The sequence below is a fragment of the Peromyscus maniculatus genome, chromosome 4, assembly GCF_049852395.1.
Source record: "Peromyscus maniculatus bairdii isolate BWxNUB_F1_BW_parent chromosome 4, HU_Pman_BW_mat_3.1, whole genome shotgun sequence".
Classification (NCBI taxonomy): domain Eukaryota; kingdom Metazoa; phylum Chordata; class Mammalia; order Rodentia; family Cricetidae; genus Peromyscus; species Peromyscus maniculatus.
The window spans coordinates 131,739,637-131,767,047 of record NC_134855.1 but is presented as its reverse complement, the minus strand read 5'-3'; the positions used below and the strand labels follow the sequence as shown (position 1 = coordinate 131,767,047).

General features: G+C 44.5%; 1 protein-coding gene across 9 annotated transcripts in view; it reads right to left on the bottom strand.

Annotated features, from left to right (window-relative positions):
* Window positions 1-172: 172 nt before the first annotated feature.
* Efcab8 (EF-hand calcium binding domain 8) overlaps window positions 173-27,411 on the bottom strand; it is a 75,342-nt gene continuing 48,103 nt past the window's right edge. For 8 of the 9 annotated variants that reach the window (XM_076570903.1, XM_076570907.1, XM_076570910.1 and 5 more), the window contains exons 23-29: window positions 19,142-19,363; window positions 18,455-18,610; window positions 7,900-8,068; window positions 3,782-3,914; window positions 2,359-2,554; window positions 2,192-2,290; window positions 173-846 (exon numbers count right to left, since the gene is read on the bottom strand). In XM_076570903.1, coding sequence (XP_076427018.1) covers window positions 403-846; window positions 2,192-2,290; window positions 2,359-2,554; window positions 3,782-3,914; window positions 7,900-8,068; window positions 18,455-18,610; window positions 19,142-19,363 — 1,419 coding nt within the window. In that variant the 3' untranslated portion in view covers window positions 173-402. Of the gene's footprint in view, window positions 847-2,191; window positions 2,291-2,358; window positions 2,935-3,781; window positions 3,915-7,899; window positions 8,069-18,454; window positions 18,611-19,141; window positions 19,364-27,411 lie in introns of all 9 variants that reach the window. The other variant, XR_013050883.1, reaches the window with a different exon arrangement.

Here is a 27,411-nt window from a genome sequence, read left to right as displayed (position 1 = left end):
CATGCCACACAAAGCCCTGGTAGGGGTGGGCCCGCTGCATGGCAGCCAAGATCCCGGGGATGCTGGGCTACGGCCCCTCTGTGTATGCCTCAGGCCTTGCCAGGCATTATGACCTGTCCCCGCAGAGCATGGACCTAAGCAGGTGAGAAACATAACCCAGCCTTGTCGCCTGTAGGGACTCTAACACGGGAGAATATTTATTTTCTTCTCCAGAGCTGTGCAGAGCCAGAAGACAGCTGGGCTTATCCAGAGAGAGGCAGTGTGGGGGCCCCTGGAAGAAGGGCTGCGTCCCCTGGGCCTGGCACGGAGTCAGCCAGGGACATGCAGGACCCTATGGGTCCCCTGCCACAGAACAGAGAGAAGAATGGACGCCTCAAAACATGAGGAGGGAGCCCCCCGCCTTCACAGAGAACATGAGGGCGGCTCCCCAGAGCTTCGGATGCTGCACGAGGCAGGGAGCAGCTGGCATGATGCTTTCTGACTTCTGCGGGGCTGACTCAAGGTCTGGGGGGACGTAGAAGAGCTAGACTGTGCTGGAGAGGCTGACCAGGGCCTCAGCAAGGAGACTGAGGAATGGGGCCTCAGGGAGGTAGACCAGGTGGATTCCAGAACCCTGGAGGCCGAGGCTCCCAGGGAAAGGGAGGAAGGTGAGGCAATGGGCGTGCTGCTGGCTGCCACGTCCGTGAAGATCTGACACCGGATAGACTCCAACTCTCTCCGGATATCGCTGGCCACCCAGCGGATGTGCCGGCCTTCCTGGTCCAGGACCTTATGCATCAAGAAGTCAGGGTGTTGGATTGGCGTAAGGTCGGTGAAACACAGGCTTTGGTAGACCTGAGGGGAGATCTGGGAACAGAACGGGAGATGAGTGCTCGCTGGAGCTGGTGGTACCAGGGACCAAGAACAGGCTTGCCATGGAGAGCCCTCAAGTCTTCCCATGCCATGTAAGTCTCTAGTGCTGTGGTGCTCCTGAAGACCACAGCTGTGGGGCCCACACAGGCCTGAGCAGGCCCACCCTCTCACTCCCCCCTCCCTACACTTGTCTGTGAGGTGTGAGCCTGGTACCAGAACTCCTCTGCTTTGAAGCAAGGCCATGAGTTGGACCTCAGGTGTGGCCTGACACAGAGTCCCTGGAGAGACTCCAGGTCTCCCATCAACACTCCCCAAAGCAGGGCTCCAGAACCCTCTCACACCAACCTCCCCGGTAGGGATGTAGCCTATGGGAGCTCCCATAATGCCCTAGGGCAGAGAGGAGGGAGAGGCTGAGCAGGGTCTGCACAGGCAAGAGCTGTACAGGATGGAGTCTGACTGGCTTTTGTAAGTCCCTGACTCCCCTTTCTACACCTCAGGAGAGCCACCCCCTTCCATATATCCTCCTGTGCACCCGGTACCCACACACTGCACATCTACTTTTTTTTTTTTTAAGATTTATTTATTATATATACAGTGTTCTGCCTGCATGTATGTCTGCAGGTCAGAAGAGGGCGCCAGATCTCATTACAGATGGCTGTGAGCCACCATGTGGTTGCTGGGAATTGAACCCAGGACCTCTGGAAGAACAACCAGTGTTCTTAACCGCTGAGCCATCTCTCCAGCCACATGTTTGTTTGTTTTTGTGGTTTTGTTTGTTTGGTTTTTGGGGGGTTTTTTGTTTGTTTGTTTGTTGTTGTTGTTGTTGTTTTGTTTTGTTTTGTTTTGATTTTTGTGTGTGTGTGTTTTTTTTTTTTGAGGCAAAGTTTCTCTGTGTAGTTTTGGTGCCTGTCCTGGAACTCACTCTGTAGACAAGGCTGGCCTCGAACTTACAGAGATCCGCCTGGCTCTACCTCCCGAGTGCTGGGATTAAAGGCATGCGCCACCACCACCATCCGGCCCACATCTACTCTTGATCACCTACACTCACAGGTACAGGGGCAGTTAATCTGCTAATGAGTAGCCAAAGACTATAATGATACCCTGGGGACCACAGACAGGAAAGGCTCGTGGAGGGCCACCCCTCCAGAAGTCCAGTGGTCTGTGTCCCCAGAGACAAGATTTCTGCTGACAGAAAACATGCCAGCCTGACCAGTCTATGCCAGAAACGGAGAACATGGACCGGATGGAGTCTACTGGCCTCAGATGCCCCCACCCCCCCCAGCCCCCCACTCCCCACCCCCCACCCCCCACCCCCGGCATCTCAGATACACTCCCTCACCTGCTGCTTCATCCAGCCGTACTGCACTCTGGTGGACAGGAGTTTGGGGTTCCGCACATGTACCTTGGGCTTGTAAGCTGCTCCTACGATTTTGCTTGCCTGCAGGAGTCACGGGTGAGAACCGTGGCCAGGAGCTGGACCCCCTCCCCTCTCCCCACAGCCCCCACCTGCTTGTTCTTGGCCCATTGGTTCCAGCTCTCCTCGATGTCTTCCACGGATTTCTGTTTGATCCATGGGGATGTGAGGGACATCTGATGGAGCCTGGCCCGTGCCTCAACTTCCTTCTCCGCTTTCCCATGCAGAAACGCCATCAGCGCTGCCTGCTCATGCCGCTGGTACAGCAGAGCTTCAGCCAGTTCCTTGCTGTAAGAGGCTTCCTTCACAACATGCGCCTCCCATTTCCCTACCAGCGCCGCCGTCCCCCACCCCCACCCCCATGCCAGAGGGCCTCCCCTTTCCGGGTCTGAGCCTCTCCAACCCTTTCCTGCCTCCTGCCAGGGCCCAGCACTGAGTCAGCACCGTCTGACATGAGCAAGGTCCAGATGCACCGCACCGGCCCAAGATCTGCTGCGTTTTCTTTCATTCAGGCCTCAACTAGACCTCGCCAGGAGGGTATGTGAACATCCCCACCCCCAGGGAAGCTCTGTCTTGCCTTGTTTTATAAACCCGCACAACAAGACTGTCCCTCCAAAGAGGAGTATGCCTTGATGAGACAACAGGAGCCATAAAGATTCCATGGGTACCTGGAAATTACATCAAAATCAACTCCACAACCTCTCCTGTAAAGCCTTCCTCAGTTAATCCAGTCAGGTGACCGACCTCTAAACAACATCTCTCCTTGCTATTCCCAACACCTGTCAGATAGACCTCGGCTATGCGTTAACATAGCCGAGATCTCCCCATGTAGACTGTGGCTTCTTTAGGTTACACCAGTGTGTGATGGTACTGGATGAAATCCAAGGCCTTGTCACTAGAGGCTGTGAGCCATATCTCCAGCCATCAATAAAGAAAAAAGAAAAACAGGGTTTTTTGGTTTTTTTTGTTTTTTTTTTTTTTGAGACAGGGTCTCTCTAAGTAGCCTTGGTTGTTCTGGAACTCATTGTGTAGATCAGGCTGGCTTTGAACTCATAGGGATTCACCTGCCTCTGCCTCCTGACTGCTAGGATGAAAGGTGTGGACCACCATGTCCAGCAATAATAATAAAAAAAAGTTATTAAGAACTGAAATCATTTGAAGTTTAAGGAATAAGGATGGAGTGGGTGATGTAGAGGGGAAGGAACCCAGAGGAAAGGCAATAGCTGGAGGAACAACCCTCTCTCTCCCAGGCATCACACAGCTGTCTGCTCAGGGCTCCCGCCTTGGGCATTGGCATGGGCAACCCCCTGCCACGTGGTAATGACCTCGACAGGGGCCACCGCCACACTGCAGATCTCAATCTAATTTAGGAGCAGGGCTCTTCTGACTGCTGGCTCTTGCCTCTGAGATGGTTAAATGGGGCCACAGGTTGCCTGCAGATCCTAAGCTTCTCACTCGACCCCAGTAAGAGATTTCTGGGGGGGCAGGGAGCCCCATGTGGCTGTAGTAACTCACTGCAGCTCAATGAAGGATCTCTTGAGGGTGGTGTCCGTCAAGTCAGGCTTCTCCTCTATGGTCTCTTCCTGCTCCTGATCGTCAACCATCGAGGCCTCCTGCAGTTTATCCCAAAGATTCAGGCCAAATGTTCCTGTGATATGACCAGACCCTGTTCAGAACCAGGGCTCTCCGAACCCACTGCTTCCGCCCCCCACTCCAAGAGTCGGTGAGTGACCCTGTGCTCCATCCACCCCACCCACTCACCCAAACACTGAGTGTCTGCTGTGTGCCAGGCATTGCACTGGCTACACAACACATCTCTCCATTTGCCAGTCCTAAGAGGTACTTGAAGCTTAGGCCTAAAGCATCCTGCACCATGTGTAGGTCAATATGGGAAAAATGCTGTGACAAAGGCCCGGTGACCCCCATTCAGGTTCCCAGCAGCTCACGTGTGAAATGACAAGGGCATAAATTGGGGTAAGATCTGGGGTGGAGCAGAAGACAGAGAAGTCAGCATCCTGTTCTAGTCCCGGCATGGATGACCTGAATTCAGCCCCAAAACTGATGTGGTAGAGAGAGAACCAATTTCTGTGAATTCTGACCTCCACATGTGTACAGTGGCACAGGCATGCCATGTCATGTAGAAACCACCCCTCCCTGACACATACACAATACATAAATAAAAGCAGGTATTCGCCTGCTTTTAAGAAAAAGAAAAGATCCAGGTTGTAAAATCCCATTTTGGAGAAATCACCGAAGAGCTCCAGCAGCAAATAAGAGAGCAACTATACTGACAAACAGGGAAGACGTTGCAGGAAACACTAGCCGGGAAGTCACCAGCTTCTCCAGGGGTTCCTGATGTGGGTCTCAGCTGTGTGGGAACCAAGCTTGGCCTAGACAGAAGGATGCTGCTGTGGGGCCAGCTGATCTCCTGCCAGCCCTGCAGCCAATAGGATTGAGGCAGGCAGACCCCTGGGATTTACTGGCCAGCCAGCCTCGTCTAGCTGACAAACACCAGGCCAATAAGAGGATCTGATTCAAAAGACGCATGCACCACACGCATGCACTCACATGTGCACACTCATGAACACACACATCACACAAGAATACATCTTAGCAAGCCAAGAAAACAACTAGTGAAAGTCTTTAAACATTGATCTTAGTAACAACTCCTTGGCCAGGACACCAAAAGCACAAATAACAAAGGCAAAAACAGACAGGCAGAGTTCTACAAAAGCGGGATTACATGGAACTAAGAACTTCCGGGTAGGTGAACGATGACCTATGGAAGGGAAAAACTACCTTACCATATATCCAACACAGGCCAAGCTAACCACTAAAATATGTAACTCTGCAGACTAATAGCAGAAAGACCTGATTTTAAAATGGACAAAGGACTTGATAGACATTTATCCAAATGAGATATGCAAATGGCCAGGAGGATGTGGAAAGATGCTCAGCACCCCTACCAGGGAACAGGAATACACCTCACACTCATTAGTGGGGCTGTTATCAGAAAAGCAGGAAACAGGCATCTCTTTGCATCAGGGAACATGCAGAGAAATCAGAACCCTTGCAGGAACGTAACACTGGGTAACTACTCTAGGAAGGAGTGTGGCATTCCTCAAAATTGAAATTGGGACTTCCATTAGCTCCAGCCACCCACTTATGGTTATTCTCCTAAAAGAAATGCAAGCATGTGGTTAACACATTTGGGAGGCAGAGACAGGAGAATTGTAAAATTGGGGTCATCTAGCCTACACAGTGAGACCGTCCTGCACACACACTTTATACACACACACACACACACACACACACACACACACACACTCACACACTGAAAACAGGATCATTTGCCCCACCCACCCCCACTCTCAGATGTCAGTGCAGCATTATTGCCAGTGGCCAAAACATGTAAACAACCAAAGCATGGATTGACAGACAGATTCAGACAACACACCTCTAATGGAATGCTCTTCAGCCTTAGGATAGAAGGGAGGTCTGGAGCTGGAGAGATGGCTCAGTGGTTAAGAGCACTGACTGCTCTTCCAGGTGACCCAAGTTCAATTCCCAGCACCCAAATGGCAGTTCACAACTATCTATAACTCCAAGATCTGACACCCTCACACAGACGTACATGCAGGCAAAATACCAATGTACATAAGATAAGAATAAATAAATTATTTTTAAAAAAAGAAGGGAATTTTGTGACTATGACAATGGGGATGAACCTTGAAAACACAAGGCCCAATGAAATGAGCCAGACACGAGGCAAACTGCATGATCTTATGGCTATCTGGAGTCTAAACTAGTCAGGCTGAGAGAAAGCAGAAAGCAGGACTGAGAAGAAGGGAAACGCTACAGGGTGACAGAGTTCAGGGATCTGAGTAAGTGTAGCTAGAGTGCTGGGACAAGGACAGGCTTTACACTCGGCTGGTGAAAGAACAGAAATTGGGAACCACTTCAAAAGACCACAGGGCAATATCAACTGAAACTGAGGGGAGAACATACTATATATCACATATATCCTTGATTAGGAATCATCTCTAGATACATACCAAACAGGAATGCATACATTTGTTTATTTATAAAAAAAAAGTTATAAGAGTGTTTATAGGAGTATTATTCTCAATCATGTAAAATAGCTAGAAAAGGTAACAGGAGTTAAGCATGATATTTACTGTGGATAAACTTCACAGCTAGACTGTTTAGAGAAAGAAAACAGAAACAAAGAAAAGCCCACCCCATGACCCCGTGTGTGTACAATGTGCAAAAACAATCTGAGTTTAGAAACCAGGCCAGGGATAGTGGCCCCCACCTGGGGCCCAGCATTGGCGAAGACAAGACAAAAAGTCCAAGGCCAGCCTGGGCTGTCATCATGAAATGCTGTCATCAAAAAGACAAACAAGGAGCTGGAGAGATGGCTCAGAGGTTAAGAGCACTGGCTGCTCTTCCAGAGGTCCTGAGTTCAATTCCCAACAACCACATGGTGGCTCACAACCATCTGTAATGGGATCTGATGCCCTCTTCTGTCATGCAAACATACATGCAAATAGAACACTCATATGCATAAAATATGTAAATAAATAAATCTTTTTTTAAAAAAAAAGACAAACAAACAAATATAGGATCCAAAGAGATGGCTCAGCTGCTAACGTGCCTGCTGCAGAAGCCTGAAGACTGAGTTTGCATCCTGACCACTCACCCTGAAAGCCAGGACAGCTGTGCACACCTCCATGCTGGGGCAGAGAGACAGGCGAATCCCTAGAACTCACTGCCTAACCCGCCTAACCAAATCAGTGAGCTCCAGGTTCAGTGAGAGACCCTGTCTCAAAAAAGAAGGTGGAGAGAGAGTGAAGAAGACACCCAGTGTTGACCTCTGACCTACACAAGTGAGTGCACACGTGCACATGTACCCACAAACACATTTGCCCAGACCTGTACAGACACCACACCTACACATATACAGGAAAAGAAAACATGTCAGGGCCTGGCGAGCCGGCTCAGTGGTGAAGGCACTTGCCACCAAGCCTGATGGTCGGAGTCCCACCCCAGGGACACAGCAGAAGGAGAGAACCACCTCCCACAGTTGTCCTCTGACCTCTGCATGCATCCCATGGCATGTGCCTCCCCCAATACATAAATAATTGTCACACACACACACACACACACACACACACACACACACACTCAGCAGCCAAGGCAGAAGTGGGAGGACACCCAGGGGTTTCTGCTTCCCAATGTGGGCTGTACAGATAGATAGATGTACACTCTGGAAATTCAAAATGGAATACTTTGAATTTCTGAGCTTTTCTTTCTATAATACCAGAACTGTGCTTATTTTCTTAAGAGAAAAGAACAGACCTTACCAGATACACAATTTTCTAAAACTCACCAAGACAAGCAAAGCTGGGTGGATGAGTGAATGAATAGAAAGATAGTTGATGGCCAGGTGGACAAGCAGACCAATTCATATCTTGCAAGATTCTCTGAGTAGCTGCAAGACCCTTCTCCCCACGGGGCTTCAGGGTAATGCCAGGATATGTTCCCTCAGGGACTGGGGCTTCAGGGTAATGCCAGGGTATGTTCCCTCAGGGACTGGGATAGGAAAGGCCATGCTTCGGCAGCACCCATACCTATGTTATCACCAGAAAGTTTCCAAGCCTTGACGTCCCGGTCCGCACCAGCACTAACAACCACCTGGAAGGTGTCCACATACAGGACATCCGACACGCCCTCCGTGTGGCTATTCCAGGTGACCAGAAGTGGTGGGGGAACCAGAGAAATGGTCTGGCCTTCCACAACCTGTAGGGGGCAGTAAAGGATGACTTACACAATGCTATCACATAGACTGCACCTTAGCAGTTACCTAGGACCCAGAGCAGCAGAGCCCAGGGAAGGGCACCTGGACACCAGCCCATGAACTACCTCTGGGCACTTCACATTAACGTGCCACTGATGACCTTTAGTAGGTCTCAGCACTGGCCTCAGGGGCCCCTTGGTTAAGCCACCAGAATCATTTCCCGTTTACTCTACATAGACTATCTTGCTGGAACCCACAACCTCACATGCTGTGGAGCATGATCACCACTTTCCTGGGAAGAGAGAATCAGAGATATTTAGAAATCAGCCTGAAGCCACAGAGCTGCAAGGTGGCAGGACCACAGCATAAGCCCACACGTCTTCTAACTCTTCTCGGCAGAGTACCAGAAGGACAAACTGCAAGGGGTGGCTGGGGACATGGACATCACACCACAAAAAACATTACACTGTGAGAGGAAGGAAGTTTATATAACTGGGAAGTGACCGTGTGTGTGTGTGTGTGTGTGTGTGTGTGTGTGTGTGTGTGTGGTGTGTGTGTGTATGGTGTGTAAGGGGGTGTGGTGCGTGTGTGTTGTGTGTATGTGTGTGTGATACGTGTGCATGGTATATATGTGTGTGGTGTGTGTGTGTGGTGTGGGGGGGAGGGTGTAGGGAGGTATGTGTGTGGTGTGTGTGGTGTGTGGGTGTGGTGTGGGTGGTGTGTTATGTGTGTGGTGTGTGTATGTGTGTGGTGTGTGTATGTGTGTGTGGTGTGTGTGTATGTGGTGTGTGTATGTGTGTGTGGTGTGTGCGTGTGTGGTATGTGGTGTGTGTGTGTGTCATGTGCATATGTACATGTATGTTTGCCTGTGTTCAGCCCACATGTATACATGAGCACATGCATGTAGATGATGCAGCAGAGGTATGAAGTTGACCTCAGGTGCCCACCTTGATCTCTCAGGATCTCTTGGTGAACCCAAAGTTTGCCAATCCCAGTTGGTCTAGCCAGCCAGCGTGCCCCAGGGATCCCCAGTCTCTGACCCAAGCCATGCCTGCTCAGCTGTTGGATGGGTTCTGGGGTTCAGACTCCAGTCCTCACACTTGGCAGCAAGTGCTGTATCCATTGAGCCGTCTGCCCAGATCCAACTATTTTGAGATCAAACAAGACTGAGGAAGGAACGTTTATTCTGCTTTATTCAGACTATTGCAAGCTGTAAGGCAACAGTGAAGGGCAGCAGAGAGCTCAGGAACCAACCTAAGCGTGTGTGAAGCCCTGCTGTACAAGAATAGTATCAGAAAGTGTGGGTCAAACACAAACACAGTGGGCCGTCAAAAGACAACCAGCCATCATCACTTGTGAAAGACACACTAAGAAGTTTGACTTTTTATTATTATTAAGAAATTTTCTATTCATTTTACATATCAACCACAGATCCTCCTCGCCTCCCTACTCCCACCCCCCCAATCCACCCCCCCCCCATTCCCACCTCCTCCAAGGCAAGGTCTCCCATGAGGAGTCAGCAGAGCCTGGTACTTTCAGCTGAGGCAGGTCCAAGACCCTCCTCCCTGCACCAAGGCTGCACAAGGTGTCACACCATTAGGCACTAGGCTCCAAAATGCCTGCTCATGCACCAGGGATGGATCCCGATTCCTAGGAGCCCCCTAAACAGTTCAAGCTAAACAACTGTCTCATGTATCCAGAGGACCTAGTCCAGTCCCAAGGGGGCTCCACAGCTATTGGTCCACAGTTCATGAATTCCCACTAGTTTGGCTGGCCTTCTCTGTATGTTTTCCCATCATGATCTCGATGTTCCTTGCTTATAGAATCCCTCCTCTCTCTCATGGATTGGACTCCTGGAGCTCAGCCTGGCTCCTGGCCATGGATGTCTGCATCTGCTTCCATCAGTTACTGGATGGAGGTCCTATGATGACAGTTAGGGTATTCAGCCATCTGATCACCAGAGTAGACCAGTTCAGGCACCCTCTTAGCTATTGCTAGTAGTCTAAGGTGGAGTTATCTTGTGGATTCCTGGGAACTTCCCTAGCACCCTGTTTCTCCCTCTTCCCATGATGTCTTCATTTATCATGGTGTCTCCTTCCTTGCTCTCCCACTCTGTCCCTGTTCCACCTCGAACCTCTTGTTCCCTTATGTTCTCATCCCCTATCCCTTGTCCTCCATTACCACCTCCCACCCCCAGTTCACCCATATAGATCTCATCTATTTCTCCTTCACTGGGTGATCTATGTGTCCCTCTCAGGGTTCTCCTTGTTAGCCAGCTTCTCTGGAGCTGTGGGTTGCAGTCTGTCTATCCTTTGCTTTACATCTAGCATTCACCTATGAGTGAGTACATACCATGTTTGTCCTTCTGAGTCTGGGTTACCTCACTCAGGACAATATTCTCTAGTTCCATCCATTTGCCTGCAAATTTCATGATATCATTGTTTTTTACTACTGAGTAGTACTCCATTGTGTATATGTGCCACATTTTCTTTATCCATTCTTTGGTTGAGGGGCATCTAGGTTGTCTAGGTTCTGGCTATTATGAATAATGCTGCTATGAACATAGTTGAGCGTGTGTCCTTGTGGTATGATTGAGTATTCTTGGGTATATGCCCAAGAGTGGTATAGCTGGGTCTTGAGATAGATTGATTCACAATTTTCTGAGAAACCACCATACTGATTTCCAAAGTGGCTGTACAAGTTTGCACTCCGACCAACAGTGGAGGAGTGTTCCCCTTGCTCCGCATCCTCTCCAACATAAGCTGTCATCAGTGTTTTTGATCATAGCCATTCTGACATGTGGAAGATGGTATCTCAGAGTCATTTTGATTTGCATTTTCCTGATGACTAAGGATGTTGAGCAATTCCTTAAATGTCTTTCATGCTGCAAGCCACAAAAATACATGAAGTAGGATTTCAGTTGATTATGACAAGCTAATGCCTGGAAGAAGCCAAGGGCCTTCCAGAGGTCAAGCTGAGGCTCAGGGATTTTTGGTGATATTGGCTTTTGATTATTAGCCATTTCCTACTATGAATTTCTCATGTGCTATTGTAGCTTTTCCATCATTTATTGGGCACCATTTCCCCTCTACTAATATTTAGATAACCTTCTGCGCTGACAGCTATGCACAGTCAGAACCCCAGTTCAAGCCTCCCTGTAATTATCATCATTGGCAGCATCTGGCCAGGTCCATCCCCAGATGGAAGAAAGTACCTTATCAGAGATACCTCTGTACTCTCTAAGAACAGACTTAAGTGTCCAGACTACCTGTTTGAGAAGGCCTGATGGGTGTGCTAATTAATCTTAACTTTCTCCTTTCCAAAGTCTTATCTCTAGTTTCAGATCCAACCTTAACAATTAATTCAGAACTAAAGGGTTCCAAATTACAGGTACACTGAGCTATGATGGAAGTTGCCTAGCCAAGTTGCTTAGTGATCAAGCACACTCACCAGAAACAGCGGGAGCAGAGATAGTTTGGAGAGATAAGGGTCAAAGGGATAAAAAGGCAGTTTTATTTTCAGAGCAGAGGAGATGGACAGAGAAAAGAAAAGAGAATGGAAGGGCTAGGTGGGTAAGAACTGGAGAGGAACGAACTGAGATGGGGAAGAACTAGATTGGAGGACTAGAAGAGAGTACTAGAGGAATGAGATGAAGATGAGAAAGAGCCAGATGGGGAAGAACAAAGTGAGGAAGAACAAGATGAGAAAGAAGGAGATGGGAGAGGAGCTAAGATGGGAAAGAACTAGATGGGTGAGAACCTAGACGGGGTAGAACTACGATGAGAGAATTAAGATAGAACTTAGAGAGGACAGCAGATAAATGCAGAAAGAAATCAGGCAAGGAAGAGGCTTGGCATGAGAACAGAACTGAAGCTGTGTAGATAGGATCTTATCCCAGAGGAATAAAGTAGATGAACAAAGAGCTTGGTGCACTTAGATTCATTTCCCGAAAATAATTCTCACTGTTCATAGTTTCTCTTCTGAGCCCCCAGGAAGTATATTATTGAGGCTAGCCTTTTAATAATATACAAGACTTTCAGCCATTTGAGATTCTTCTGTTGAGAATTCTCAGTTTAGATCTGCAGCCCATTTTTTAATTGGATTGTTCAGTATTTTGATGTCTAGCTTCTTGAATTCTTTATATATTTTGGAGATCAGCCCTCTGTCAGATGTGGGTTTGGTGAAGATCTTTTTCCATTCTGTAGGCTGTTGTTCAGTCTTATTGACCATGTATTTTGCCCTACAAAGCCTCTCAGTTTCAGGAGGTCCCATTTATTAATTGTTGCTCTGAGTGTTTGTGTTACTGGTGTTATATTTAGGAAATGGTCTCCTGTGCGAATGCGTTCAAGACTACTTCCTACTTTCTCTTCTATCAAGTTCAGTGTAACTGGATTTATGTTGAGGTCTTTGATCCGCTTGGACTTGAGTTTTGTACATGGAAACAGATATGGATCTATTTGCAATCTTCTACATGTTGACATCCAGTTATGCCAGCACCATTTATTGAAGATGCTTTCTTTTTTCCATTGTACAGTTTTGGCTTCTTTGTCAAAAAGCAGGTGTTCATACATGTGCAGATTAATGTCAGGGTCTTCAATCTGGTTCCATTGGTCCACATGTTGGTTTTTATGCCAGTACCAGCTGTTTTTATTACTATAGCTCTATAGCAGAGCTTGAGATCAGGGATCGCGATGCCTCCAGAGGTGGTTTTTGTTGTACAGGATTCTTTTAGCTGTCTTGGCTTTTTTTGTTTTTCCATATGAAGTTGAGTATTGTTCTTTCCAAGTCTGTGAAGAATTGTATTGGGATTTTGATGGGGATTGCATTGAATCTGTAGATTGCTTTTGGTAAGATTGCTATTTTTACTATGTTAATCTTACCTATCCATGAGCATGGAAGAACTTTCCACTTTCTGATATCTTCTTCAATTTCTTTCTTCAGAGACTTAAAGTTCTTATCATACAGGTCTTTCACTTGCTTAGTTAGAGTTACCCCAAGGTATTTTATATTATTTGTGGCTATTGTAAAGGGTAGTATTTCTCTGATCTCTTTCTCAGCCTGTTTGTCATTTGTATATAAGAGGGCTACTGGTTGTTTTTTTTTTAATTAATCTTATATCCTGCCACATTACTGAATGTGTTTATCAGTTGTCAGAGTTCCCTGGTAGAATTTTTGGGGTCACTTATGTATACTATCATATGGTCTCCAAATAGCAAAACTTTGACTTCTTCCTTACAAATTTGTATCCCCTTGATCTCCTTTTATTGTCTTATTGCTCTAGATAGAACTTCAAGTACTATATTGAATAAATATGGGGAGAGTGGGCAGCCTTGTCTTGTTCCTGATTTTAGTGGAATAACTTTGAGTTTCTCTCCATTTAATTTGATGTTGGCTGTCAGCTTGCTGTAAATTGTCTTTATTATGTTTAGGTATATTCCTTGTATTCCTGATATCTCTGGGACCTTTATTATGAAGGGGTGTTGAATTTTGTCAAAGGCTTTTTCAGCATCTAATGAGATAATCATGTGGTTTTTTTCTTTCAGTTTGTTTATATAGTGTATTACATTGACAGATTTTCATATGTTGAACCATCCTTGCATCCCTGGGATGAAGCCTACTTGATCATGGTGGATAATTTTTTTGATATGTTCTTAGTTTCAGATTGTCAATATTTTATTGAGTATTTTTATATCAATGTTCAAGAAGGAGATTGTAGATGTAACCAGCCGTCTTATTAAATAAGAAACACAGAACCAATGTAAAAGAGAAAACCAAGAGGTCAGAGCTCAGAGCTAAAATCTTACCCTTCCTCCTGCAGTGCTCCTAACTCTCCGAACGAGCCTACTTCCTGTATATATGTCTTTAAATAGTCTTTCTGTTCTGCCTTCTCATTGGTTGTAAACCCAAACACATGACTGCCTCGTCACTGCCTGTAAGTACAGCCCTCCAGGTCTTAAAGGTGTATGTCTCCAATGCTGGCTGTATCCCTGAACACACAGAGATCTATGGGATTAAAGGCATGTGCCACCACCGCCATGCTCTTTCTATGGCTCTAATAGCTCTGACCCCCAGGGAACAGCAGGAGGAAGGGTAAGATTTTAGCTCTGAGCTCTGATCTCTTGGCTTTCTCTTTTACATTGGTTCTGTGTTTCTTATTTAATAAGATGGTTGGTTACATCTACAGGAGATTGGTCTGTAATTCTCTTTCTTTGTTGCATCTTTGTGTGGTTTGGGTATCAGGGTAACTGTAGCCTCATAAAAAGAGTTTGGTAGTGTTCCTTCTGTTTCTATTGTGCAGAACAATTTGAAGAGTATTGGTATTAGCTCTTCTTTGAAAATCTGGTAGAATTCTACACTGAAACCATCTGGTCCTGGGCTTTTTTTGATTGGGAAACTTTTAATGACTGTTTTTAATCCCTTAAGGGTTGTTGGTCTATTTAAATAGTTTATCTAGTCTTTATTTAACTTTGGTATGTGGTACCTATCCAGAAAATTGTCCTTTTCTTTCAGATTTTCCAATTTTGTGGAGTACAGGTTTTTGAAGTATGACCTGATAATTCTCTGGATTTCCTCATTGTCTGTTGTTATATCTCCCTTTTCATTTATGATTTTGTCAATTTGGATTCTCTCTCTCTCTCTCTCTCTCTCTCTGCCTTTTGGTTAATTTGGATAAAAGCTTGTCTATCTTGTTGATTTTCTCAAAGAACCAACTCTTTGTTTCATTAATTCTTTGTATTCTGTTTCTATTTTATTGATTTCAGCCCTCAATTTGATTATTTCCTGGCATCTATTCCTCCTGGGTGAGTTTGCTTCTTTTTGTTCTAGAGCTTTCAGGTGTGCTGTTAAGTCACTAGTGTGAGATTTCTCCATCTTCTTTATGTGAGCATTTAGTGCTATGAATTTTCCTTTTAGCACTGCTTTCATAGTATCCCATATGTTTGGGTATGTGGTATATTCATTTTCATTGATCTCTAGGAAGTCTTTAATTTCTTTCTTTCTTTCTTTTTTTTCTTTTTTTTTTTTTTTTTGGTTTTTTCAGGACAGGGTTTCTCTGTGTAGCTTTGCGCCTTTCCTGGAGCTCACTTGGTAGCCCAGGATGGCCTCAAACTCACAGAGATCCGCCTGGCTCTGCCTCCCGAGTGCTGGTATTAAAGGCGTGCGCCACCAACGCCCGGAATTTCTTTCTTTATTTCTTCCTTGACCCATTGGTGATTCAGTTGGACATTATTCAGTTTCCATGTGATTGCAGGCTTTCTGTAATTTTTGTTGTTGTTGAAGTCTAACTTTAAGCCATGGTGGTCCAATAATATACAGAAGGTTATTCCAATTTTTTTGTAGCTGTTGAGATTTGCATGTGGTCAAATTTAGAGAAAGTTCCATGGGGTGCTGAGAAAGTATATTCTTTTGTGTTAGAGTGGAATGTTTTAGAGATATCTATTAAGTCCACTTGACTCATAATGTCTGTTAGTTCCCTTATTTTTCTGTTAAGTTTCTGTCTGGCAGACCTATCCATGGTGAGAGTGGGGTGTTGAAGACTCCCACTACTAGTGTATGGGGTTTGATGTGTGATTTAAGCTTTAGTAATGTTGTTGTTGTTGTTGTTGTTGTTGTTGTTGTTGTTGTTGTTGTTGTTTTACAAATATGGGTGCCCTTGTATTTGGGGCATAAATGTTCAGAGTTGAGACTTCATCTTGGTGGATTTTCCCTGTGATAAATATGTAATGTCCTTCCCGATCTCTTCCAATTGATTTCAGTTTAAAATCTATTTTATTAGATATTAGGATTGCTACACCAGCTTGCTTCTTGAGTCCATTTGATTGGAAAGTCTTTCCCCAGCCTTTTACTCTGAGTTAGTGTCTGTCTTTGAAGTTGAGGTGTGTTTCTTGCATGCAGCAGAAGGATGGATCCTGTTTCCATATCCATTCTGTTAACCTGTGTCTTTTTATAGGATAATTGAGACTATTGATATTAATGGATATTAATGACCAGTGATTGTTAATTCCTGTTTTTTTGTTTTTTTGTTTTTTTTGGTGGTAGTGTTGTGTGTTTCCCTTCTCTGATATTTGTTGGTGTGAGACTATCTATTGCCTGTGTTTTCATGGGTGTATCTAACTTCCTTAGGTTGGATTTTTCCTTCTAGTGTTTTCTATAGGGCTGGATTTGTGGATAGGTATTGTTTAAATCTCGTTTTATCATGGAACATTTTGTTTACTCCATCTGTGGTGATTGAAAGTTTTGCTGATTATAATAGTCTAGGTTGGCATCCATGGTCTCTTAGTGTCTGCATAACATCTGTCCAGGGCCTTCTGGCTTTCAGAGTCTCCATTGAGAAGTCAGGTGTTATTCTGATGGGTCTGCCTTTATATGTTACTTGGCCTTTTTCTTTTGTAGCTCTTAATATTTTTTTCTTTATTCTGTATGTTTAGTGGTTTGATTATTATGTAGAGAGGAGACTTTTTTTTGATCCAGTCTATTTGGATCAAAAGCTTCTTGTATCTTCATAGGCATTTCCTTCTTTAGGTTGGGAAAGCTTTCTTCTATGATTTTGTTGAACATATTTTCTGTGCCTTTGAGCTGGTATTCTTCTCCTTCTTCTATCCCTATTATTCTTAGGTTTGGTCTTTTCATGGTGCCCCAAATTTCCTGGTTGTTTTGTGTTAACATCAGATGCTCCTCATGTACTGACTCCGTGAGGGGCCACTTCCCAGCAGACATGGGTACAGTGCAATTTCTTCATGCTAAAACTAGTTATCTGAGCATAATATACTTTCTCAGAGAGCCAAAAGGTACATAAAGCAACCACATGCCATGCAGCCATGTAAACCCAAAACTACGAGGCCGAGGCAGGAGGATGGTGACTTGAAGGCCAGCTTGGGATACACAGCTAGATCTCAAAATAATTATGATTGCAAGATGGATAATAAAATTGCAAATATATGGAACCCTTTGGCCTAGTACCCCACTTTTGGGAATGTATCCTTCAGACACACTAACTAACACACATGTGAAATAGCACTCACTACTAAGATTCACTTTTAAGATTAAGAAAAAGCCATCTTCCCCTTGAAAGGAATTTGTTAATAGCATAGCCTGTGGCTTACTATACAGCTCTAGAAAGATTCCCAAAATGCATTCTGGAGTGAGAACAGCAAGAGAAGTGCTGCCACACCTTCAGGTAAAAATTACTGTCCACGTGTACACTCACATCAGTGCACACTCATGTCAGTGCACACTCACATCAACCAACACCAGAATAGCCAGAAACCACTCACAGTGGCCACTTCAGGGAAGAATTGTGCCTCACAAGTTGCCTGGGCACTTTTAAAACTTTCATATATGTATAATGCACACATAAAAAAAGCTGTATGTATAATAAATGTATTTAAACATGTATATACAAACTAAACATGAGCATATAATCAGACCCACATAATGAGTCATAATACTGTCAGCCCTGACACCACCTCAAGATTTCTCCCAGCCATTCCCCACCCAAGCAAGAGTTATCACTTCTGACAGGAGGCAGGCTCATTTTTTTCTACTGTTAATGCTTCATATAAACAGAACAAACATACACAGTGTACACACTTCGGGGTCTGACTTGGCTTAATTTTCTCAAAAATGACTGATTTTGAGTAGATGTGATCAGTTACTGCTCTGTGTATGAAATCCACAGTGTAGCTCCAGCCCAGGCTGATGAGTGTGTGGATGATTCCAGTGTGGAGCCATTATCAATGGTAATTCTCTCAGCCTTCTTCCTATGTTTTACGTGCCCTTCTGGATGAAAACCTAGACTGGAGCTGCCAGGCGGAAGGGCATACACACTCAGGTTAGGTAGCTATTGTCAAATAATCCCCCAAAGAGACTCTACTAATTGCCAGTGCCTGCCCCCAGCGGCTGTTCCACTTGGTCTGTATCCCTGCAGACTTTGGCTTGTGCCTTTAGGTTTCAGTCATCCTAGTGATGATGTAGTGACGTCACTCTGTTGCTCCCATTTATTTTTTTTCTTGGTAACTAAAGGAACAACACTTGATTTTTGTGAGGCCCTGGGGCAAAACACCAAGTCCTCTGAATCATGTAAAAGTGTTGACTACTCAAAAGAGTATATAATATTTCAATTTTAAAGTCAGGACTCTAGGGTCCTCACTGCAAAGATCAACATGTGGGGAGGGGATGGTGAGCACGTATCTGTGTATACATGTGCAGTGACGACCTGTGAGCATACTTGGCCCTTGTCACCGGTGGTGATGATGACATCTGACTGACAGATTTTTCCACATAGGCCCGACATCATGAAGGGAGCGTGAAGACTCATGATGTTCACAGAAAACCACAGTCCTATCTCCTTAGTGGAACTTCCCCAAGCAACCCTCCTGCCATCTTCCTACCTCCGTCTCCTTCTGGGGGATGTAGTTCAGGGAGCAGGCCTGGAGTTGTTTAGGAATTAAGAACCGGAACTTATTCTTTGTTTCAGTGGAGATCTTGATCCCACTGGATTGGAGTCTCTGGCCAACATAGAAGCAGTAATCTTTGATGTCCCAGACCTAGGTACAAAGTGTGAGTTAGTGTCCCTGGCCCCAACCCCAGAGCATGCTGTGGGTTCTTCCCACACTGTTCCTCTGAGCTTTGGGAGTGGTTCATTCTTACACCTCTGAGGTAAATAACTACTCACAACAGAGGGGCCACAGGGTCTTCTAAGCCAGACCCCCTTGGTTAGCAGGCAGAGGGGCTTTGAGGAGCTTAGATGGACAAGGCACTCGTGCCTCATGTCTTACAGAGTCAGCTATGAGACAGCTGTTGACAGATGAGACACATGGCTGGCAGGTGTGGCAGTTGTGGGGTGACAAGGATGGATAATAGGATCCACTGGTGAGGGGAGCTTGGAGGGAGCTTTGCAACAAGCCCTGATTCATTTCACTGACCATGGCAGATCAGGAGACTCCTAAATAAGCTATCTTGCCCCCCCTACCTCCTCCAGTGAAACCAGTCAGTACCCAATGGGAGCAGGAGGTAGCCAAGGGCCGCATGCAGCACAGGGATGGCCAGAAGCTGGGGTGGCTCCAGTCCTTCCTCACCTTGATCTTTCCTTTACTATCCCCTGTGATGAGGATCCAGTCGTTTTCATCGGTGGCCATGGCACCCACAAGAACATTCTCATCCTCTTCAGGGTCCACGGTGAACTTTCCCAGCAGACCTCCATTCCCGTGGACAGACCAGGCGTAGATAAAGCCGTCAATGCAGCTGCTCAGCATGGCAGCTGTGTGTGGCAGGCGAGGCCTGGTCTGCAAAAAAATGATCTGCACAAGAGAGGTGGGCCTGGCTCAGCAGTGGCTTTGTATGGCCATTGGCACACATTGTTAATGGATCCAGACAAGTCACTACACCCAAACGGTGCCCCAGTCTCCCAAGAGGCTCCTTGCTTCCTGGCACGAATTGAGGAACAACACAGTGGTCTGTGAGGTATTTGAGCTATTAAGGCAGGGAATGGTATCTTGTTGTTGCTGTGAATCACTGCCCTCGGTATCTACAGTGGCTCCTGATACCACAGTATGTGACCAGCAAATGTTTAAATGAAAAAAAGACACATAAGTTTGCCTCACTCATCTCAAGCTTTCCAAGTCCTATTACTCTCTCAATGTGACATGGAGAAATAACTCTTTCTCTCTTAAATGCATTTACAGCAAAATGTCCATGTGAAGGTCAGAGGACAAGCACGTTTGCCCACTGGGCCATCCCACCAGCCCAGCACCTTGAACTTTTTAACCTACTTTAGAAACTAGCAATATCATCTTACTATAGTGGAAACTTTATTAAGTCTTCTACGGACAAACCTAATTAAGAATTAGTTTCTAGCTGGGCATGGTGGCACATCCCTTTAATCCCAGCACTCGGGAGGCAGAGACAGGTAGATCTCTGTGAGTTTGAGGTCAGCCTGGTCTATATAGTGAGTTCCAGGACAGTCTGAGCTATATAGTGAGACCCTATCTCAAAAAAAAAAAAAAAAAAGATTTAGTTTCTAAAAGAAGGTAATTACTATTCCTATTCTAAGCTGGCCTTTTTATTAAAAGTGGTTTATTTATTCTTTGACAATTTCATACATGAATATAGTGCATTTTGATCACATTCATACACACCCCAATTCCTCTCTCTTATGCTCCCCCCACTCCTTCTGGACCCCTTCTACTTCCCGACACACCTCCCTCCTACTTTTATATTTTTTTAAGACAGCCCACTGAAGCCAGGTGTGATGGCACACACTCTCGGGAGGCAGAGGCAGGCCAGCCAGAGCTACATAGAGAAATGCCGCGGGGGGGGGGGGGGGGGGGGGGGGGGGAGGGGACGACAGAAAGAGATAACCCATTGAGTGAAATTGAGGTTTCTTGCATGTCTATGGGTGTGAGGTTATTTACTGACCAGTGCCAAAAGTCTTGAGTATCCTGTTTATCATGGAAGTCCTAAACAAGATGTTCAGCCCTCTTCCCATTGATTCAGGTGCCAGGATCAAAAGAAACAGAAATCCTTTAGACCCTGAATCTGAGGGCAATGGTGAATTCTATCGAACATTTAAGGAATTAGCAATACCAGCCCTTCTCAAACCTCACAGAAGAAGAGGATGAGAATGAGAAGGCTGGAGAAGAAGAGGCAGGAGCGTTTCCAAATGCACTCTATGAAGCCAGTATTACTCCGATACCAACACCAGACAAAACTCCACAAGAAAGCTACAACCAGATAGCTTTAGTAAACACTGATGGGGAAAAAAAAGAACCCTTGACAAAATATTAGCAAACTAAATTCAGCAGCATGTTAAAAGGGTAATATACCATGACCAGATGAGATTTATCCCTGAAATTGAAGGATAATTCCACAGTCAAAAAAAACCAACCAGCATACTGGGGTACAGCTCAGTGGTAGATCACATGCATATACGAGGACCTAAATTTAGACAATAAATCAAATTTTACATTAACAGAGGAAGGAGAAAACACACACTCATCTCACATGATTCGTTACACATTGATTTAGAAAAAGCACCTGAAAAAAAATTGACATCCTTTTATCATGAAAATACTGAGCAAACGATGAATGGAAAATAGTTTTCTGGAAGGAGGAAGGCATTTTCTTCAGTGGTGTAGCCCCTGGCAGGGTGTCCTGTAAGCAGACTCACCTCTGCTTCTGTACACAACCCTAAGGAAACTCACTAGGTGCAAAGTTAAGACATGAAAAAAAACAGCAATTGAACAAACAGGGAGAATGACCAACAAAGTTGCCAGGACCAACAAAACCCTCTCAATAATAATAATGACCCCACCATTTCCCAGGAACCTGGGTATGGACCTGGCCATTTCCCATCCACATGGCCAGTATTTAATTAAAGCTTGCCTCAAATTTGGCTTTAAAAAAAACAAATAAAATAAATAAAATAAATTTTAAAAAATAATAATAATAATGACCCTAAGTGTAAATAGTCTTGGGCTGAAGAGATGGCTCAGCAGCTAAGAGCACTTACTGTTCTTCCCAAGCTCAGTTCCCAGCATCTACATCAGGTGGCTCAGAGCTGTCTGTAACTCTAGCTCCAGGGGATCAGGAAGACACCTTTCCTGGCCTGTGCAGGCATACACACAAGAAGCATACATTCACACAAATGCATACACATTAATAAGAAAATAAAAGTCAATAAAAATGTAAATAGTATTAACTTTCCAATTAAATTAGGTTAAAAACAATTGTAGAAGTCCCTCACTTCCTTTCTTAAATTTATTCCTAGATAATTTTTGAAGCTACAGTAAATTAGATATTTTTCTTAATTTATTTCTTAGGAAATTTCTTATTGATATGTGTGCATGCACATGTGCTACTGAGAATAGTTTTGAATTTTATTCATATGTTTGTGTAATATGTATGAGTATGGTGCATGCATGCCACCACACACATGTGGAGGTCAGAGGACAACTTTCTGGAGTTGGTTGTCTCCTTCCTCCCTAGATTTGGGGAACTAACTAAAAAAAAAAAAGGCCAATAATTTTGCACAGGGAGTGATTTTATCCAGTAAGTCATCTCATCAATCCACTACTGAATTTTTAATGCTGATTTTATATCCTGAAACGTTATTCAAAGTGCCAGATCTGTACGTTTTCAATAACTGTGCTCCATAGTCAGGCACCTACACCTCATGGGAGATGACTGGCTGTCTCCAGATGAAAGGAAAAGAAAAAATTTAAGGTTTATGCAAGTTCAGGGACAGAGAGGTGACTCAGCAGGTAAGAGCACTGGCTGTTCTTTCAGAGTACCCAGGTTCAATTCCCAGCACCCACATGGCAGCTCACAATTATCTATAACTCCAGTTCCAGGGGATCCAACACCCTCACACAGACACAACAACAATGCTCAGGAAAAAATAAAAATAAATAAGTCATTTAAAAATAAAATGTATGCAAGTTATAAAGGTCTGAGGAAATGATTTAAGACTTGCAAAAATGAGATTTAGATATAACACCAACAGCACAGACCCTGAGCACAACAATTAATAAATGGGACCTCTCAAAATTGAGAAGCTTTTGCAGGGCGAAAAACACCGTCAATAAGACAAAAAGACAGCCAACAGAATAGGAAAAGATCTTCACCAACCCCACATCTGACAGAGGATTGATCTCCACAGTATATAAAGAACTCAAGAAACTAGACATCAAAATACTAAACAGTCCAATTAAAAAAGGGGCTAAAGAGCTAAACAGAGAATTCACAAAACAAGAATCACAAATGGCTGAAAGACATTTAAAGAAATGCTCAACATCCTTAATCATCAGAGAAATGCAAATCAAAATGACTCTGAAATACCACCTTACACTTGTCAGAATAGCTATGATCAAAAACATCAATGACAGTCAATGTTGGAGAGGATGTGGAGCAAAGGGAACACTCCTCCACTGTTGGTGGGAATGCAAGCTTGTACAACCACTGTGGAAATCAGTTTGGCAGATTCTCAGAAAATTAGGAATCGAACTACCTCAAGACCCAGCCATCCCACTCTTGGACATATACCCAAGGAATGCTGATTGCTGATTCATAACATAAAGATACATGCTAAGCTATGTTCATAGCAGCACTATTTGTAATAGCCAGAACCTGGAAACAACCTAGATGCCCGTCAACTGAAGAATGGATGAAAAATGTGGTACATTGGAGTACTACTCAGCAGAGAAAAACAATGAAAGCATGAAATTTGCAGGCAAATGGATGGAACTAGAAAAAATCATCCTGAGTGAGGTAACCCAAACCCAGAAAGACAGTCATGGTATGTACTCACTCATAAGTGGATTCTAGATATAAAATAAAGAACAATCAGACTATAACACACAGAACCTGGAGGCTATATATATATAGCATGGAGGTCCTTAGGACAACTGTGGCTAATAATAAATTTTGGTTTTACTCAATTACTGAGCAAACCTCAATGAAACATCTCACTATTAAGATAAGAATACATACTCTATCAAGCTGATAATAGAAAAATAAATTAATTAATTAATTTTAAACAATAAAAAATAAAGAAAAATTTGAAATATTAAACAAACATTTTACTAAAGTTAAAAAAAGGGAGAACTAGGGACTCATCATTCCTCTCCACATTCTATTCTTTCCCTTGTTTTATATATTTTAAATTTTTTTATCGGTGGATTCTGCTGGAGTTTATCGGCGGATTCTGCTGGAGGATCCAATGCAGATAAGCACTGGAGGGCTCCTGTTGCAAATCACCCTCTGGAGCGATGGAAGGATCTTTCTACTAGCACGTGGAGGAAACACGATCTAGTGTTCGTGTGGCCCCGGAGTTTGGCTTATGTCTTTTCTCAAGACAATGAGGTTCCTCTTTGGATTCCTGAGCACTGAACACGCCCTGTGGCTGCTGCTGAACCCCAACATGACAGAGACCTAATGGGCCTTCATGAAAAAAATCTACCCTTCTGATGCTAATGGAGACTGAGAGCCCAATATGGCCAGCTTTGGCAAGCATTAATGTAAGCCTAGGAACCGTAGCCATGAGATTGGATTCTCCAGAAGAGCTGCCAGCTAAAGTCATGCTGGTATCAAGAAAAATGGGCCTTGGCGGTTTGTGTTCCTGGAGTTGTATCCATGCCAGTGGATGCCCACACAATCCAGAAGAGAATTTGACATTGCTGCTGCCACTGTTGATGTTATAACAATGGCACACACCGCTGCTACTGTTTCTGAGATTACCATTTCATAATTGCTTACTACAGCTAGCACAGTGGAGACCCTGGCAACAAAAGTAGCTACCACAGTTAGTTAATCTTTCATTCTATTGGGCATGATAAATTTAATTCAGTAGTTATATACATCTCGAATGGCTTTGAAAATTAAAAATTTATAAACTCAAGTTCCAGTTGCTTTGGGGATACTATCTTACAAGGACTCCTACGTATAGTATGGCTCGTTAAGGAAGGGAATGGCTCGGTTGCCTTTAGCCTACTGGCTATGGATAAGATAGGACCTCTGTTGGTCTTTTCTGTATCGAACACACAGATTGCAAGCCCAGTGCCACTTTGAGATCTTTGGCAGCAATTAACCATGCAGCTCACATACAATTGAGCTGGTATGATAATGAGTGTTCAGAGACGGGTAATACCTGGGGGGCACTCACCAACCTAAGACAGAGCACCTGTGTGGCCTGGGCAGGCAACTCCATGACGGGTAAGGTGACCTGCTGATGTCTCATGCAACCTAAGTCAGAAGCTCATTTTTTAATAAAAGGGGGACCTGCAGGGCCCTGGCCCCTGTTTTGGGTAACTGTTGCCTTGCTTGTGGACCTTGACCTTGATATCCTCCCAATGCTAATTCCCTGCCAGCTTCCACCTGTCTGTATGCTTAAGGGAAGTTCCTTGTCTGTGTATCCTGAATAACGGGCATTAACAGCTTAGATGCAAGATTGTAAAACATCAGTAGCGAACTTCTGCCCTCCGGGGTCCTCCCATTGTGCTGTAAGCCTGTATTTAACCTCCTACCCCCTTCAAGAAATGACATTCGACATTTAAAATTTAAATATATATATTTATATTTATATATAAATATATATACATGTGTATATATATATATAAATATATATATACATGTGTATATATATATATATATAATTGAATGAATACTGCGAATGTAATCTGTGAATACCACAAATGTGATTATTATCGTGAGTGTAAGTAATGAATATCATGAGTGTAATTTAAAAATAAATAAATAAACAAACAAAAAATGATATTTAGAGATATTGCATATGAGGATAAGACTTCAAAGTTTTAATACATTAATCAGTGAGTTTCTGATAAGCTATTAATCTAACTTTGGTAAAGCACTGGCTACTATCATAGTCACAGACTTGAAAATTTTTTATTTCCCTTTATATATTTCTTATATATATCCAGACCTGCTGGCAATTTCTCAGGCTTTGTTTTGCTCGGCTCAAAGGTGTGAGTCTACTCCGGCTGTTTACAAACACATGCTAGCTGCTTTTTGTATGAGAGTTTCAGTGTAGACTACAGATGGTGGTCATGGTAACATATCTAGAACTTTTATCTCTTTTTGTAAACTTCAGAAAAATTCATGTAAACTTCAGGGACTCAAGATTTGGATCCATCTGTCCCAGGTCAAACAGACTCTGGAATCCCTTGACTGATAAGCGCTCCTGTCAGCCAACAGCTTCAGCTTTCCTGCCTACTTCTTCTCCCTGAGGGTGGGCTCTTTCCTTTCCCTGGTCTTGGGACCTCTTCGAAACCCCTCCAACTACCAGGACCACAGGCCTGGGATTTTCAAAGGTACATCCACGATATTTTCCCCTAAGCTCCTTAACTTTACCTTCTGTCCCTCGTCTATATCTGCCCCAGCAGGTTTCCACTCAGCTGACAGATACCATCTAGGAATCAACTGCAACCCTGCAAACTGCTCCAAAATGCCCTACACCTCATTATCCCCAAGTGGTCCTGCAGAACTGGAAAGCCCTGAACTTGCTGAAAGCTGACGTGAAAGAGAACTTGCTTACAAACTATGGCCTCCAGTGCAGAGCGTTTACCCACCAACTCCACAGTTCCCCCAGGGTTTTCTTGAGTGTGAGCAGCAGGAAATATTAGATAGAAGGATTTAGGTTGTGGAAATAAACAGATAGAAAATAAAGGATAGCCTTGAGAGGGCCTGAAACATTCCAACAAGCCCTGATTGTCTCTGCCCTAAGGCATTTATAGAAATGCCAAGGGGGTAGAGCAAAAGACCTCCCCCCAGCACAGCCAAGTGAAGACCATCTCAGACACCTGCACTTAGGCCCGGGGTCCAATCATCCTCTCTATGCAGACCTGCTGGGTAAAGCCACGAGGAACCTGAAAATGGGCTCCCACACTCCAGGGGCTGACACCAAATCTATTCCTTGGTCTCCCTTGGGCCTCTAGCTCCTACCCCCTCCCTGACTTTGAACCCACATTCCAGCCTTCCTGTACCACCACAATGGCCTTCCCAGCTGAGAAGCAGTTATAGAAGAGGCTGTGTTGTACCTTATCATCAACAAGGCTGGAATGATGGGTCTCACGGGCAATCCAAATATACAAAAATGAGCTCAAACTGAACTATAGGAGGATTTCTGGTGATTAGATAAAAGCCAGCATTCCTCAGGAAATTGTGAAACAAGTTTCCATCTGCTAAAAGGGGTCATTTCCCTTACTTCTGGCAGAAGGGACATGTGGCTGGCTACCTGTGGCACTTATCAGCGTAGCAAAGCCCATGCTGCCTCCAGACTCCCTCAGTATCACAAGCACCTGTTACACATTTCAAAGTCCATGCCAGCATCCTAGCCTTTCTCATGCCCTCCTCTACCCTAAAAATCCCTCCAGTTCATGGGCTCCCCTCCCCCAGATACTCATTCTTCCTATAACCTGGCTATTCTCACCATCCTCTGCCTACCCATTACTCTCACCTCCTCTCCTCTATTTTTCACCTCCTGCTATCTTGCTATGTCCACTACTCTCTCCCACTCTCTCACTCCCTAGCCCTGGCCAGGTCCAGTCTGCTGCTTCCTCCTCTCTCTGCTCTGGACTCTTCCTCTGGTTGTTCCTTCGCTCATATCCACAACCCTAACCATATCATGGAAGTGGCAAAGAGATTATGATAAGCCTGCACTGCCAGACCTGGTGTGTTACTTTCCTTAAAAGATGACTCTCAAATTATATTAAGTTTCAGGCAGAAACGAAACAAAACAAAAACCTAGATAGTCCCTGCACAAAACTAGTAAAAAGAATGAATGAAGTAGATAAAGATATGAGTTCTGACAGAAAATGTTATCCATTGGATACTG